Source organism: Triticum urartu, chromosome 5A, assembly GCF_056163025.1.
Source record: "Triticum urartu cultivar PI428250 chromosome 5A, HENAU_Tu73, whole genome shotgun sequence".
Lineage (NCBI taxonomy): Eukaryota > Viridiplantae > Streptophyta > Magnoliopsida > Poales > Poaceae > Triticum > Triticum urartu.
Genome location: NC_141877.1, coordinates 527,140,467 through 527,157,536, shown reverse-complemented (window position 1 = coordinate 527,157,536; position 17,070 = coordinate 527,140,467). Strand labels below are relative to the sequence as shown.

The following is a 17,070-nucleotide window of genomic DNA, read 5'->3' as shown; positions in this document are numbered from 1 at the left end:
AAGGCACGACTGTGACTCTCGCGAAAACACAAGCGTGTTTCTTGCGGAAGCAAAACCGTGCCTCTCGCAAAGAGAAAAAAAAAACACATTTTTTTCCGTTTCTGAAAGGCACGGCCGTGACTCTCGCGAAAGCACAACCGTGCCTTTCGCGGAAACAAAACTGTGACTCTCATGAAAGAGAAAAAACATGTCTTTTTCGCGCAAATTTTTTTGACCCAAAAGCTAAGGAAGACCGGTAGAAAATCAAAACATCGAAAAAACCCGTTTAAAAAGCCGAAAACGCGTGCGAAAAAAAAAACAAAATCGGGAGGGAGCGCCCGGAGCGCGACACGTGGCAAATGGCTGGGAGCGCGCCAAGTGATGCTGATCGTTACGAGGCTCCCGAAGGAGCACTCGTTAATTAGTTGCTCAACACTTAATAGCTTTTTTTTGAGAAAACTCAACACTTAATAGCTGCAGAGTGGCCAGGGTGGGCCGTGGCCCACTCTGGGATTTTGGAGCAGCCAACACAATACCTATGGATCTTTAACTGGGCCAGAGAAAAAAGTGGCCCAAGCCAACGCAGCCACAACCCACAGGCTACAGCCACGCCCTCGTTCCACATTGAGCCAGGGGACAGCCGTTGCTCAAAAAAAAAGCCAGGGGACAGCCGGCTAATCCTGACGCCCTCCCAGAGCCGTGCCCTGCCCCTCCTAACGCCGGCTCGCCGCCCTCGCCGGTCGCCGACTCGCCGGCCGGAGCCCAGCCCCCGATGAGGATCCGGCCTCACCTTCCCGCTCCCCTGCCCCCGGGCGTCTGACTCCCCTGCCCCCGTTTGTGCTATTCGACGATGAGATGAATTAGAATTGCTCTCTGTTATCAGGAATGTGAGGAACTTGGTGGTCTTCTTGGCTGAGTAGCCAAGGCAATTGAAGCACCTCGAGTGGCTGTTCTTTGAGAACACGGTATGACCATGATGTTCTCAAATGCTAGCTCCACCACTGCTTAATAAGATGCGTTGCGTGGCTCACTTAATAATAATAAAAAAGAGCCGCGACGGAGTACTGTATTTTGCACTGCATCTGTGCTTGCATTTACGGGGAGCTGAATTGAGTATAAGTTCAGTTTGTCGCCTCATTCACTTTAACACGCGATTAATCACACACCGGTAGTGTTCCTTGTGTTCATAATCAGTTGCTACGTAATGTTTTCGGGGGGCTGAAACTTTGTCGGTATGAGTGTCAGAGAGTTGTACCTTAGCAACGCCTCAGTCATCTTGCCAAGTCGCCCTACGTGCTGTAGCTCGCGAACATGAAACTTAGACAGCCACAGGAAGAAGCGACAGGATGGTGGAGATCCCTTCGCCACAGGAAATGCCTCCATGCCTGCGGCCAGGGCATTCTACGCAGACATAGAAGAGATAACAGAAGTTCAGAGAGTCTAACAAATATGAGACAATTATCATTACTTCGAGCCTTCTCCAAAAATATTATCATAAGCTTGATCCATGATCTGTATGATCATCAGAAGAACAATTATACAGTGTAACAATCGTGACCCATACATTTTATGATGCCCACCAGAAATAGCATTATTATTCGGTTTGAAGATCCTTGGACAGCTAAGGTAGCCTAAGTTTTATTCAGAACTAAACAAGGCGAAGATGATCTATCTGAAAGAATTTAACATGTAATTTCAGATGGAAAGATCTCGATAAACTTTCATCATAGTTGGCCTTTCCTTGGGCGAAGGAGTTAGGCAGCCAAATGCCACAGAGATGCACCGTCTCACGTCTTCTGCCACATCAGCTTCGGGTTGTGGAAGTTGTTTGTCCAAAATTTCTTCCAGATGAAAATTTTCATTGAGTGAGGACTGAAAATTTTGCATCTCTCCTGGATGTTTTCCCATCAACACCTCAAGCACCACGACACCAAAGCTATATACATCACATTTCTCTGTAACTAGAGAAGTGTAGGAAAATTCTGCATCCAACACAGGAACATAAGAATTAGGAGTACGCATCAGGGTGGAGCATTCCATCTAACACAATTTACTAGAGGATATAGTTCTATATTGAACAAACGTACCAGGTGCAATGTATCCGTAGGTCCCTGCCAGTGCACTCCAATTTGATGAATCAGGTTTCAACATTCTTGCAATACCGAAATCTGAAACAAATGCTTTGTAATCAGCATCTAGTAAGATGTTTCTGCTTGTGATGTCTCGATGAATTATGGGCGGGTGAACATCGTGATGGAGGTAAGTGATGGCTTGAGCCACATCTCTTATGAGAGCCGTCCTTCTTTGCCAATGGAACTGGATTGCTAGTTCGTCATTGCTCAAGATAGAAGCTAGATTTCCTTTCTCTATAAACTGACATACAAGGAACCTGTACCGTGGATGAGAACAATAGCCATACAGTTTCACGATGCTGCGTTGGCGAATTTCTGTTAACATTTCAATCTCATGCTGGAATCTTTCTTCATCATGTGCCTCTTCATCACCTGCATGGAGTTTCTTTACTGCAACCACTTGTCCATCTTGAAGTTCTGCCTTATAAACACTACCTTATGATCCTTCTCCAACGCAGTGCTTCTCATCAAAATTTTCAGTTGCATTCATAATATCCTCAAATGCCATTCTGCCATCAAAGCTCCATACAGAGAAAACACCCCCTTTGCTCACATCATCAGTACTTTTAGATGCTTTCTTGCGACAGATCAAAAGGGCAACTACACCTGCTACTATTGAAATAGTAGCGACAAACATAGGAAGACCCACTGGTAGTATAATCTTTTGATGTTTCCGACTATGATCTGCAAGTTGCAAATCACAAGGAGACAGGCCAACAAGGTTTCCACAGAGGCCTTTGTTGTGGAGAAACCATTCAGCTGATGTATTGTGAATACCATTTGGGACAGAGCCTTCTAGGAAGTTGTATGATACATCAAATACTGTTATGCTTTGCATGCTTGCGATGGAGATGGGGATGCCACCACTGAATTGATTGTGTGAGAAGTTCACAAACATCAGCATCTCAAGTTTGCTGAGTTCCGATGGTATCGGTCCACTGAGACTATTCATACTAAGATCAAGCATGCTTTGAAGGGAAGCTAAATGGCCCAAACTACCAGGAAGACTTTCACTGAGGCTGTTGTTATTCATATGTAATGACTGCAGTTTCAAACAATTACCGATCTCTTCTGGTATTTTACCACTTAACTGGTTGCTTGAGAAATCAAGAATCTCAAGATTACTAAGTTGGCCGATTTGCTTAGGGATCTCGCCAGATAGTCGATTGCTTCCTAGATCCATCCAATAGAGGCTGCTTAACTTGCCAATTTCCGGTGGTATTTCACTAGTCAACCTATTGAAACGCATATCGAGAATTGCAAGATTTTTTAGCTCCCCAAGATCAGATGGTATACTGCCTTCTATCATGTTGTGTCCAAAATCAACACTTGTCAAGTTTTGACACAAGCCCCATTTTGGCGAGAGCCGCCCTACAAATTTGTTTGAAGATAAACTAATGTCATTGAGATGCGGATACACCCCAAATGATTTAGTTATGTCTCCCTCGATCTGATTTTTGTCAATTCCAAGGGATATTAGTGAACTGCAATCCCTCAAACCTTTTGGGACAGGACCATCCAGATTATTATCAAAAATTTGGAAATCTTGTAGCTTTTTACTTTGGCACAACTCTGGCAAGTGTCCTGTCAGCTGGTTGTCAGCCAGCAAAACCAGGACCAAATTGGTAAGGTTGGAGAGTGTCAAAGGCAAAGGGCCAGAGAGCTGATTGGTGAATAGTCGCATTTCTGTCATGCTCGCCAATTTTCCAAAACTTTGAGGGATTGGGCCGGACAATTGGTTTTCGTGGGATGACAGTGATTCCAAGTATGCCAAATTTCCAAGCTCATTCGGCATTTCTCCTGAGAGATTATTGGTATGTATTACTATTTGTCTAAGTGAAGACATGTTCCCAATACTTGACGGCACTGGTCCAACTATGAAATTTTCAGAGAGGTCAAGGATTTCTAGATTCACGAGATTTCCGAACTCATGAGGGATGGATTTGGTTATGTGGTTACCCCAAAGAGAAAAATAGGCCAGTGAAGTAAGATTTCCAGCAACACAAAAGGGAACAGTGCCGGTCAAATGGTTCTCTGACAAATCAAATTCAATCAAGCTCGAGAGCGTCCCTAGCTCTACCGGGATCTGACCAGTGTGCTGGTTCCGATATAGGTACAAGAATGTGAGCATTGTGAGGTTTCCAAGGGAGGGCGGAATAGCACCGTTCAGCCTGTTTTTTTGCAAGTATAGCACTTGTAGGGTTTGGACTTGTCCTAGCTCTTCAGGTATGGGTCCTGACAGACGATTATCAGAAAGACCAAGAGCGTTGAGGTTCCTCAGGTTTGCAAAGGAGGAAGGTATTTGGCCAGAAAGGATATTCCAGCTCAAATCCATCTCTCTCATGTTCTGAAGCTGTCCTAGGTTCCATGGGACGCTACCTGAGAGCCTATTGCCAGGTAGATAGAGAAAAGCAAGTCTTGAGAGATTACCGAAGGCAGGAGGGATTTGGCCAGCGAGATTGTTGCTGGAGAGGTCCAGATGTGCAAGCCTCCCAAGGTTGCAGATTGTTGCAGGTATGTGCCCACTAAGCTGATCACCAGAGAAGTTGAGGGTGGAAAGCATGGAAAGAGAACCGATGGCAGGTGGGATGGCACCAGAGAGATGATGATTGTCGCTGAGGTCGAGGTTGATGAGGTAAGGGAGCGACTGGAATTTCAGGGCGTCCAGCTGCCCTACAACACCGGCACCGCCAAGGGCAATTCCTCTGATGACCTTCACCATGGTTCCTCCGCGTGACCGGGTGTCGCCGCAGGTGATGCCGGTCCAGTTGCATGGGTACATGCCGTCGTCTCTCCAGGTTCCTAGCTGGTGCTTCGAGGAGTACTTGACAGATGATTTCCAGTGGAGAAGTGCCGCGGCTTGGGCCCTCAGCGAAGTGCCTCGGTGTGTGGTGCGGCCCTCGGCTTGCTTGGAAGTAAGGAGAAGCAGCAGTAGCAGGGCAAGCGAGAGAATCAGGCGAAGCGGCAGTGGTGGGGGCACCGTGGAGTTCACCATGGTCGATCTCACTGGCTATATATGTACTATGGCTGCATGCATAGATGGAAAAAGATCACATAAACTGGATGTACTACTCCCGTAAGTCTGACGCACACAAGCGAAAAGGCGTGATGGTTGAAAGACATTTAGAGAATGGTGCACCTCTGGTTGCTGTCCGGAGAGCAGAATGCGTGGGCCGGCCATTTCTGCTTGGTGTTACCAGTAGCTGTGTTAGTGTCACTGTGTGTGAGCTCCAGCTGAGATGGGTTTGCCCAGCTGCTTTGTGGTCCAGGGTTTTATAAACACATTTACAGCAGCCTCACACACCTTCGCATTTGCTTCTCATCTGCGCCGAAGACCTTGACTCCACCCAAGTCCGGCTAATTCTCCTCTGCATCGAAGACCTTGACTCCACTTAAGTCCAGCTACTTCTCATTGGCATGGCAGCGAAGACCTTGACTCCATCCTGGCTACATAATTTCCACACGGAACCGCATAGGGACGACGTTGATCGATGTGCGACAAAAAATCCGGTTTACTGGTCTAAGGCTGGTTTCAGATAATTGCGCCTGGTTCTCTGTCATGAGTGTGCTCGTGCATGCTTTCAGCCCGTTCAACGGAAACAGAAAATATCGTGCTTGTCATGTGAACATGAGCTATTACTTGGTTTTCTTGGATAAATTGGCGCGTCAACAGGTCAAGTGAACTTAACTGTCTCTCTTTTTGTGGAAACTTTTTGTGTTTGACATGGACACTGAAAATGCCATTTCTTCCACGGCTAGCTATGCTGATGGTGAATACCACTTAATGCTGTTCAAACAGAGGAAATGTGCATCTAGAAGTGTCATTAGTTGGGCTATGGCAGAAGGTGGTTTGAACTGACTTCCAGAGGTAGTGACTGTGCCTCCTTTTCATCCTATAGAGCATTACTAAGAGGAGAGAGTAAGCAATCCCATTCAAAGTACCAACAGTAGGTCTTTATCTTGTTACTAAGGCCTACAAAATTATCTGATTGTTGCATATATGATTGATTTGTGGTGATTTACATGGACTTTCACTTTGTGGCCTTCATTGTTTTGTTAGAACTCGATGCATTCCCGTCCTGGCAACAATAATCCTCGCCTGATATCTACTAGCTCAAAATTTTAGAAACCCCTCTGAATAGTTCTTCTATCAGATACGTACTAGTACTAACCGGCTAATTCACTAACTGAAGAGACTCACCAAAATGGCCGTAGATTGACCAGGCCGCTGGAATCACTTAAACTTGCTGCGGCAACCAATAGGTGTGAGGAGAAGGTCACCTAGCGGCGAAATGCAGCCACCAGTGCCGCCGGTGAGGAGCGGCAGAGGGGCGCCCCCTCCTCCCACCTGAGGCCGCGCCGCTTCCGTGCCATCACGACGACTAGTCTCGTCTTGCGGCGAGCCATCTCCAAACGTGCGGATCCTGGCGGCAGATGGAGTCGGGTGAGGACGTGGGTGCGGTGGGGAAGATGGCCGGCGACATGCCGGAACATGGAGGAAGAGGCGGCGGGTTGGGACAGAAGGGGAGGGGAAAGTGGCCCGATTAACCGCGGTTGGCCCCACATCCCCAATGGGCGATTTATTTTATCGCCTTGTGTTTTTTTAGGCCTGTGTTTATTTTTATTGAAGTGCGCCGATTTGAAGTTCGGGATAAAGTGAGAATCCATAATTATATTTAGTAATTTCTTTCATAAAACTTTTAAGTTATGAAAAATTCACATGTAAATATAGATATACATATATGTAATTTTTTTAATAGATACAGGGAGTACTTTAACTTGCAGACTAAAAACCAAATTTGTAGATTTATAATAGCAAGATGTAGCTTTGCTATTTTCAGATCCATATACATTTTTTTTGTACCCAGGACATGTACTCCCTCCATTCACAAATATAAGATGTTTTAAATATTTTAATATAACCTACATATGAACTGAAATGAGTGAACAAATACATTTGTGTCTATGAACATCCGATTCACAAAAAACCTAGAACATCTTATATTTGTGAACAAAGAGAGTATTATATACAGAAAAAATATAGGCACACAAATTACATGCACACGTACATTTTGTTGACACGTCAAAATATTGTATTTTCTTTACCCATGCTCACTACAGCGCAAGATGCGAAACGCATTTTTCAGTTTTGGTTTGATTCTTGATCATATGTCCTTCTTTACTTTTCAATTGATCAAACACCCATCTTTACTTTACCACCTTGATCATTTACCCTATTTTATTACCTAAAATATTTTTCAAGTTTGTAGCCTAGTATTACCAAGCAAAAGGGCATTCCTACCCCTCGGAGGTTCTTCCTCCGTTCCGGCTTATAAGATGTTTTGAGTATTTTGATATGAACTACATGTATACACTATGAACAAACACATCAAAATACATCTATATACATCCGATTCAAAAAAAACACAGAACATCTTATAATTCAGAACATAGGGAGTAATTTACAATTTCATACGCGGGAGAGCAATATCGTTGACCACAAAACCATAATGGTGGCTTGGGCCATGGTGTGGTTGGCACTCAGTGGAACTCTACATCACAAGTTTGAGGGAATCGCCATGTGATGGTGGCTAGAATTGCCTGTTTTTCTACACCATGGAGAGATGTTTCATTATTATTCACAAAAGAAGGGTCAAGCAGCGCGTGCATTGCCTTGCGGACGATACAATATCAAGAAGACAAACAACACAACGTTGATCCCTGGATTAGCAACCACACCCACAACGATCGAAAATAAGAGAATTCGCGCAGGCACATGCGCCTCCATAGCACAACAACAATTTCAGAGTCGTCTGGGCCAACATTACTTGTCTCAAATTCATCTCAAGAATGTGGTAGAACTAATAATTAATGCACTCTTAACTTGGTCCCAACTTTTCTCCTTCAAACTTGGCAGGGAGTAATGTACCAGTAAACTTGCTGCCAATTTATAGGGAAGGTTGGCTAGAGACGATCTATTATTAACTTGATGCAACTTTTACCAATTTGACTGGATCAATGTAGCCGTAAATTGGTCTAACTTTGGACAAGATCTGGTTCAAACTAATTATGTACTTCTTTGATTTTCCGTTGGGTTGACTCTGAACAAGTAGAGCACCGAGTAAACAGCACACAACGCAGATGAAGTCGTAAAATTTATACGAAAGTTGGCCTAACTCTCTGCGTTCATCTTTTCTTACACAAAGGAAATGGTCGCGGTTTCTTTGACGCTGCTGACAAAGATTTCTCTGTGACAATTTCTAGTTGCATGAATAATTTTACGATGTATTCCTTCCGTTCCAAAATACTTGTTGACGGAGGGAGTAGTTTGTGTGGCGGCATCTGTTGCGGTAATACGCTTCAATGATTACTTACAATCTGATGTTCAGGCGCAAAAGGGGATGTAGCTCAGATGGTAGAGCGCTCGCTTAGCATGCGAGAGGTACGGGGATCGATACCCCGCATCTCCACTTTCTTTATCCTTTTTCCCAGTCCATTTGGTTGTTTCTTTGTAACGCACTCCACTTTTTTTTACAGCAAAATCTTTATTTTGCTATTACAATTGCACATCTTTTTCCAGCCAAAGTAACAGCGTATGCAATGAGACGGCTGTCAAAAAATATGTTAAAGAAACAAGCCAGCATATGCATTCACATGACAGGATTATGCAAGAGAATAGCAAATTTCACAAAGGAACCACTCTTATTGTTCTTTTGAATATTCACATGATCACAAATCTACCAGGACAGCAGAGTCGACAAGGTATAACAATTAGCTAACCCGAAGTGCATCATCATATCCATGAAATAGTTGACAAAAAAAAACCAAAAAGCAGCAGATGGAAAACTCAGCACATTATTAGAGGGGAAGCATCAGAATGGGGCAGGGGATGAACTCAGCCAGTAAATTCCCATCGACTTGCTTTGAGTGGATTGCCTCCATGCTAAGGACGACCAGGTCTAACTCCAAATCATCTGCGACCTCTGCGATGATAGCTGTTGGCTTCTTTCCTTCTCCAAGGCGCTCCATCAACCCAAACTCTGTAAATCCACCTGCACAGAAGCACAAATATATCAGCACGACTGTTCGGAAATGGCATCACTCGGAAACAAGCGGCAATACAAAACACTGATAACCCTTGGTGAGGTTATTTCTCAATATTGGGTCTGTAATATGTAGTCAGACTCTTTTCCTTTTTCCCAAAACGGTATGCAATGTTTTTAATATTACAGTAAGAACCATACAGCTACACAGAGTGCTCCTTCACCGAGTAGATTTGACTGATATCATAACATTTTTCTAGATCTTCAGGGGGATAACTACAATCCCTGGTTCCATTATCAAATGAAACCAGGTGTTACAACATCAAAGTTCTCTTACAAACGAAAAATAAGAAGCAAAAGGTTATAACACTAACTACAGACCATACAAGTTCAGGAAGGCAATCAGAACGCGAAAGAAAATACAAAACCTCATCACTGGCCACGGATTGGGAGTGATATCATACTATTGCTTTTCTATCGTTGTAGTAGGAGCTCCACTTTGTTGATTAAGTGTTCAATTTACATATAGTTATTTGCTTATTTTTACCAAAAATGAAACCACATTTCTTATAATAAGATTGAACTAGTAGGCAAATGCAATTTATCGTGTACAAAAACTCATGTACTATACTTGATAAGGGGAGGATCGTTAAATCAAAAGAAATAAATGTAATGGTTCTAACCTTCAGAAAGATGCCATCTAATGCTTGACATTTGAGTATCATGCTCTGGGAATGACTCCTTTGGCTTATCATCAATAACTGAAATGAAGAGTAGAATTAGAGTGCAGCGGAATTTAAGCTATGTAAACGAATATGCGCAATAGCTTAAGCACAGAAAAGGTAATGTTATAAAGGAATTGAGATCATACCAACTACTGTAATGTTTGCTCCATACTTCTTGGCTAGAGAAGTGGTTGTTGCTGCAGCCTGTTACATCATCAGCCATTATGGGTAAGCCACTATTTCCAGTGTATCCGAACTCAAGTTAAAAGGAACAAATGTTGCACTCCATGAAAGAAAAAAGACCAGCTAAGAATCCTTCATTCGAAGATTATAAAACTATGGTGTGACTAATGGGAAAAATAAAACTGCCCTGGAAATTGGCCACAATGTTTCGAGTCCTCTAAATTATCAATGCAGTGTATATGATGCTTTACCAATGAAACACAAACTAACTAGTAAATCTGAAAAAGGAAACAGACCTGTCTTGTGCCTTCTGAAAGGTAAGGGTTGCGGTCAGTGATCGGAAGTAGAACATGCTTAACTTGGGAGAGAGCATCAATCGCTAAAGCACTTGCAGATTCATTCACTTCAGCCCTGACTGGTTACAAACAAAGTCGCAAACAATCATCAAATGGTAGGCCCCAATTCAACCAGCTCTGGCATCGTACCTCTTTCAAACATAAATAAAAAATAAGGATGTTCCTTAATTTTTCTCTACAGGTGCTGTTAGTTTTCAGTTTGATGACAATCACCACAATTTTCCCTGGTAAGAGGAATCCACTAACTTGGGTGCAGCAAACGAAGGCTACTACATTGGCAGGATTCAGGTACCAGCAGAAGTATAAGTAGGATTAGTGAGGCACTCAACATTCTAACATCGAAGCAAAATCATCACTGGCAAGCCGACTTCAAATCAGAGCGAAGGAACTAATCTTTTTTTAGGGGCGAAAGAACTAATCTTAGCACACATAGTGACAGCACGAAGCCACGGCCTAGCAATTAGCGTATAAATCTCAGGCCGATTCCAGTGAGAACAGTTTGAGCACGAGTTGGTTGAAGCGTAGACATATACCTCCGTGCCGGGCTCCCCGGCGCCGCAGCGAGACGCCGCCCTTCCTGTTGACCGGCGGGAAGGCGAGCTCCGGGGCGTGGCTCGCGCGGACGCCGGAGGCCGGCGCGGGCAGGAGCGAGCTGGCGAAGGCCATGAGGGGTCGGTTGGATCGGAGCGGCAGCGGCAGGGTGGCTTCTGGAGGGGCGTGGAAAGGGGGAGAGACGACGGAGACGGAGACGGCGACGAAGTGACGAGCGACTCCGCAGGTGGTGTTCTAAGTGGGCCCCGGCCCGCTCGGCGACGACGCTGGATGGATAAGTTTCTCTTTATTTATTTATTTTTCTTGCTAGCAACCTTTTCGTGTGTGTTGTTCTACCAATCTTTTTGAAGGAGGAAGGAGGGAGGCGCACGGGAGCCAGACAACCTAACTATTGACCGAAGACATAATTCAAAATCTTAAAAAAACTAATCTTTTTGTGTGTCTTTAAAAAAATTATTTTGTGTGTGTTCCTTTCGTTGAATCATAGACGGGCTTTAGGCCCATATGAACAATGATTTCTGGTTAATTTTGAGCCCATGTGGGATATGACAGGTGGTGGAAAGTTTAGTACCATCTTACTAGTTGAGGAGAGTTGAGACGGACGAGACTTGCCTGCTCCCCGCTTGTGCGCCCATCCGTGCTCCCGCATATGTGGCTTGATTTGATTGAAACAAAATAAGGCCCGACCCCACCCCCTTAAAATCAGGGGGGAGATGATTAGATTAGAAAAAAAGAAAAAAGACAGCCGTAGGATGAGGTGGGAGCACGGATGGGAGCATGAGGAGGGAGCATACAAGCCGGATCCGAGTTGAGACCACTTTATAAGGGCTGCTCTACCACTTGCCATTGGGAGCTTGGGAAAAGGAGAGTTGAGACCTCTTTCTAAGCGTTGCTGTATCACCACCACTTGCAACCCACCTACCCCTTTGTAGATGCTACGCAGGAACTTTCACTTAGGTCCTGTTCGGAACCTCTCCCAACTCTATCAACTCCGAAGATTCAGCTTCTCGACCTCGCTTCTCGCTCCACGCAGTGATTCATGTGCGTTCGGCAGCGAAATCAGCTTCTCTCTCGTCACCTTGGGCTGGCAACCGTTGTTGGCCTGTGTAGTGCCACACTGGGCCGGCTTGGAGGCAGGCTGGCGGCCCAAAAAGGTAGGAGACACCTCTTTCTGTTCGAGGAATAAGCACGAGCGAGGAAAGAAGGGAGGAGAGAGACTAATCAAAACGTTTTCCTTGACTTGGCGGTGGCACTCCTTGTAATTTGAGTGAACTTCGCGTTTTAGAAGATTTCCTGGAGTACCGATTTCCCAGCTTCGCTAACTCCTCGAAAAATACACTACGACCCGTTGGGACTTCTCGAAGCCAGCTTCTCATAGCTATAACGTTCGGCTCAGCTCTGCGCCTGGAGTTTATGAAGCGCGGAGCCGGATGACTTCCAACGGGCCCTTAGTCATAGAACTTAAAGTTCGGAGGCTAATTACTAGTGACGCCGAGGAAGCCATTAACACTTCGGCCAATTTTATGAAAGACCCACGAGGTAACCTCTATAGATCTATAGTTTGACACAGTTATCGGATCGCTGACTAGTGTGCGCTCATTGTGACAGTCAGTTTTTGGCTTTCTCCACTGAGGTACTTTTTTTAACATCAGTACAGACACAAGCGCTCATATACACACGCATACACTCACCCCTATGAACGTGCACACGCACACCCTACCCCTATGAGCATCACCGAAAGACTGAGCCGGCATATCATCTTGAAATTTACGAAGTCACCGTAGGCACCTCGTCATCGACGGGAACGTCTCCTCCCACTAAATGCGCATCGGCAGAAATCCTGAAATAAATCCAAGAATAAATGCGAGCACCAGGATTTGAACCTTGATGGACTGGGGATACCACAGTCCCTCTAACCATCCAACCACAGGTTGGTTCGCTCCACTGAGGTACTTGACTAGTTAAATCGGAAGTACAATCACAATGGTTCTCCCTTTGCACACCTAGCCAAACAAAGCGGAACGTAGGAGGCAAGCACAGGAGCCAGACAACCTAACTATTGACCGAAGACACAATTCAAAACCGATGCATATAAAGCAATATCCGAGAATGTTTTGCTGAGGACACCATGTAATACCTCGGCTTCTGGTAGGTTCGGCACTAGCTACAGTTCCCGTTGATATTGCCAATGCTTTAAAGATGTCCAGCGTTTGTACTGCGAGAGTTATGCCAGAGACACACAAATAGGTTAAAAGTGTCACAAACTCAGAAAACAAAAAACTCACATACAAAATTTACGCCTAATTTAAATCAAGTTTTTGGTGTCAATCAAAAATTGGTCTAATTTTTTTCTGCTTCTATCGTGCTTTAATACGACACATCTGATCTCTAAACTTCAAGTAGGTCAGCCTTCAGCTTCATCCTCCTTACCACGAAGGCGGAGTGTTTCTCTGAGGCTAGTTTAGCAAACTAAACTCGAGCGGCTTTAGAGAGAAGCTAGGCTATCCGGCTATTGATCATACACTCGAGTCAAGAAAGGAGTGGCAGAAAAAGACTTTGCAACGACTTAGAAGAAAACAATTATTATAAAACAACTCTATAAATTTTAAGAGCCCCTAGTTAACCTAGGAAAAGAAGTGTTTTTTAACAAACAATATTTTAACGAATACATTTTAACATAAATATAATGCTTGGTCGAACTGAATAAAAAAAATAAGAATTTAGTAAATTTGAGCATGAAAGCGACTTAGCTGGTTAGTGTGCTCGGTGTTGATGAAGAGGTTGTAAGGACATTTCCCTACTTTGTGTTTTGGATGATGATGACAACCCTTTGTTGATCTAATCTTATGCTAAGTATTCCAGGTTTCGATTTTTAGGCCTTCTTCGGTTAGCTATTCTATCTGAAAGAAAAAGATCGAAGACGGTGTTTTCTATATATTTTTATCTCTTTTGGTCATATGGAACCCGTACTATCAAGAGGGAATCCACATTGGAAAGTGTTGGGGGCATCATTTCACATACACTTACCTCACCCCTCTCTTGCCTTCCTAAACTATGAGAGAGAGCTCTTCCCCTTTCTTTCCTACTGCTTACTGTGGGTTCCCAGCGGTTGTACCGCTCCCTAGAGCGGTTGTACCGCTGGGTCTTGGCGCTGACCAGTTTTGATCGAGCGGTTGTACCGCTGCTTCCGGGCGATGGTACCGCCAACATGCTCAGCAAAGACTAGGGCGGTTGTTCCGGCCAGGCACCGCCCAAGTACCGGTCAGGCTTCTGTTTTGATGTGGTACTCGGGCGGTGGTGGCCCGGTTGGTCCGGTCGTACCGGTACCACCGGTGTCCGGAGCGGTTCTACCGCTCAGGACTTAGCCGCCCGAGCGCTCAAAGCCATGCGGTTGCACCGGCCTTGTACCGCTCGACTACCGCACTCAGGGGTGACTCCCTTCTGTTCCTATGCGGTGGTTGAGCGGTGGCTGGGCGGTTGGTCCGGTTGTTCTCCTCAACCGGTACTACCGCCTGGTCGCCCGGTTGTACCGCCTGGTAGGGTTCTGCACATAAACTGTGAGTCCCGGTTGTACCGGGACAAGGAGCGGTTGTACCGCTGCAGTATTAAAAACACAGTAACGGTTGGATTTTTAGGGTTGCTATATAAGGGTGCTTCTTCCACCTACCACAACTACCTTTTGACCTCTCTCACTCCACCATTAATGCTACTCAAGCTCTCTTGCCCGATCTCTCTCTCTAGCCACTCAAACTTGTTGATTTGCTAGGGATTGAAGGAGAAGACCTAGATCTACACTTCCACCAAATGACTTTTGCTCCCCCCATACTTTTTTGTGTGGATTTTGTTACTCTTGGGTGTTTGAGCACCCTAGACGGTTGAGGTCAGCTCGGAGCCACATTCCATTGTGGTGAAGCTCCGCGGTTTACTTGGGAGCCTCCAATTAAGTTGTGGAGAGAGCCCCAACCTTGTTTGTGAAGGTCCGGTTGCCACCTCCAAGGACACCAATAGTGGAATCACGACATCTCGCATTGTGTGAGGGCGTGAGGAGAATACGGTGGCCCTAGTGGCTTCTTGGGGAGCATTGTGCCTCCACACCGCTCCAACAGAGACGTACTTCCTCTCAAAAGGAAGTAACTTCGGTAACACATCCTCGTCTTCATTGGCTCCACTCTTGGTTATTTCTTCCTGTGACTTGTGCAAGCTTATTTGTGTTATATACCTTGTATGCTTGTTGTTGTTGCATCATATAGGTTGCCCACCTAGTTGCATATCTAGACAACCTACTTTGATGCAAACTTTAATTTGGTAAAGAAAAGTCAAAAATTGTTAGTTGCCTATTCACCCCCCTCTAGTCAACTATATCGATCCTTTCAATTGGTATCAAAGCCTCGTCTCTTCACTAAGGACTTTGCCGTCCGAAGAGTATGGTTGACACCGTAGACGGTGTGGAGGAGCACTCCGGTGTGAATCCGATCTCGTCTACGGGCGATGGGGGAACCTCGGTCTCTCATGAGGAATTCAATGTAGCCTTGGAGACACTGAAAACCTCCATGACGGCTGAGGTTGAAAGCATGTTTACTAAATTCATTGAAGGGCTTAAACTATCCACCGCACCGTTGAAAGTGGGTGATCCCACTGACAAGGTGACGGATGCTAACTCCGACAAGGGGGAAGCTAGTTGTGAAAAAGCTCCTTCTTCTAGTGGTAAAAATGGCAACGACATCTTTGCCCATGTGGAACCACCACTTGTTTATGGTGGACCGATTCCTTCCACTCATTTGAATCATGCCGGTCCTCCCCCTAAGATTGTGAAAAATGAGGACTTTGATTCTTGGGTTTATCGCTTTAAGCGTCATTTAAATCATGTGAATACTAATCTTTGGAGAATCATTGAAGAAGGCTTCTATCCGCATGACCCAAGCAACTTCACTCCTCGAGAAGCCGCGGATAATCAATTCAATGAGAATGCTCTCTTCACCATCCAAGATGCAATTCCACCCGAAGATCTACCTCATCTTCGGCCCTTCGCCTTGGCCAAAGATGCATGGCTTTGTGTTGTCTCTCTCTACCGGGGAAGCGCAAGCATTGAATGCTCCAACTATGAAGTAGTGCAAGATGAAGCCGATGAGTTTGCAATGGATGAAGAACCTCGTGAGCTTTATTGGAGAGTAACCAAACTCGCGGTCTCACTCCGAGATCATGGGAGCAAGGACACGGATGACAATTGGATCAAGCGCAAATTCCTCAAGGCAATGATGCCTTACCAGAAGGCCATGTCCTCCTTCATTCGTCAAAGGCCGGACTTCCACACGTTGACCTCAAGTGAAGTGTTGGATGAGTTTGTGGCTATGAACATCTTAGACAAGACCGCCGACAATGTGGTGCTTCGCTCTCAAAGGGCATAGAAGCCCAACCTTGCATTGAAGGCCAAGGTTTGTGTTGAGGAAGAAGAAGAAGAGGAAGAAGAGGAAAGCAACCCCGAAGATACAAAGTATGCCTATCATGAACACATGGCACTTGCTTCAAGGCAATTTTGGAGCAAGAAGAACTCAAGGCCAAACTTCAACAAGAACAACTCAAGTGGCACGAAGAGCAAGCAACGTGTGAGGACTTGCTACAATTGTGGCAATGTGAGCCATTTTGTTGCGGAGTGTCCATATGAGAAGAGGGAAGACAATGGTGGCAAGCTCATCCAAAAGTACAAAGCCAAGTCTTTCCCCAACAAGAGGAACTTCACCAAGAAGACCCCACACAAGGCGTTCGTGGTTCAAGAAGAGTACCATGAGGATGATGATGATGATGAAGATGGTGAGTCGGTTGCCATGGCCTCCGTTGCCATTGCAAAAACTCCATGAGTGTCTCTCTTCGACTTACCCAATGAGAACATCACCGCCAAGTGCCTCATGGCTAAAGCCACCAACAAGGTAACCCCCAACATCAAAACTACCATCATTAATAATCCTTCCTTGACGGATTGCATTGATGAATATGAGGGATCTAATGTGGAGGAAAATGAGTTTGAGTCCTTTATGGGTAAAATCAAGGGTAAATCCAAGAAGCATTTTGTTGCTCTCTTGGAACAACTTGGTGAAGCCAATGA

The 17,070-nt window shown here is 45.1% G+C and overlaps 1 protein-coding gene, 1 non-coding gene and 1 pseudogene across 3 annotated transcripts; 1 reads left to right on the top strand and 2 right to left on the bottom strand.

The window, feature by feature from the left end:
- Window positions 1–793: 793 nt before the first annotated feature.
- On the bottom strand, window positions 794–6,681 carry LOC125530669 (uncharacterized; annotated as a pseudogene). Its single transcript, XR_015602556.1, has 2 exons — window positions 2,067–6,681; window positions 794–1,961 (listed from the first exon to the last, which is right to left on the bottom strand). The product of XR_015602556.1 is annotated as an uncharacterized LOC125530669 (transcript).
- A 1,827-nt stretch (window positions 6,682–8,508) lies between these two features.
- On the top strand, window positions 8,509–8,581 carry TRNAA-AGC (transfer RNA alanine (anticodon AGC)). The gene has a single exon. It is a non-coding gene; the product is annotated as a tRNA-Ala (tRNA).
- A 213-nt stretch (window positions 8,582–8,794) lies between these two features.
- LOC147972478 (cell wall integrity/stress response component) lies at window positions 8,795–11,244 on the bottom strand. The gene is made up of 5 exons (XM_087521470.1): window positions 10,952–11,244; window positions 10,359–10,477; window positions 10,026–10,083; window positions 9,838–9,915; window positions 8,795–9,163 (listed from the first exon to the last, which is right to left on the bottom strand). Exons 1-5 carry the CDS (start codon window positions 11,082–11,084, stop codon window positions 8,970–8,972), a joined length of 582 nt encoding a protein of 193 aa, XP_087377596.1. The 5' UTR covers window positions 11,085–11,244; the 3' UTR covers window positions 8,795–8,969.
- Window positions 11,245–17,070: the final 5,826 nt, after the last annotated feature.

Excerpts from the sequence above, each read along its gene's own strand:
- LOC147972478 (XM_087521470.1), bottom strand. The coding sequence starts at position 11,084 with ATGGCCTTCGCCAGCTCGCTCCTGCCCGCGCCGGCCTCCGGCGTCCGC. Across the intron at positions 10,478-10,951 it reads CCGGGGAGCCCGGCACGGAG|TCAGGGCTGAAGTGAATGAA; the intron begins GTATATGTCTAC and ends GTTTGTAACCAG. Across the intron at positions 9,916-10,025 it reads AGCAAACATTACAGTAGTTG|TTATTGATGATAAGCCAAAG; the intron begins GTATGATCTCAA and ends TCTTCATTTCAG.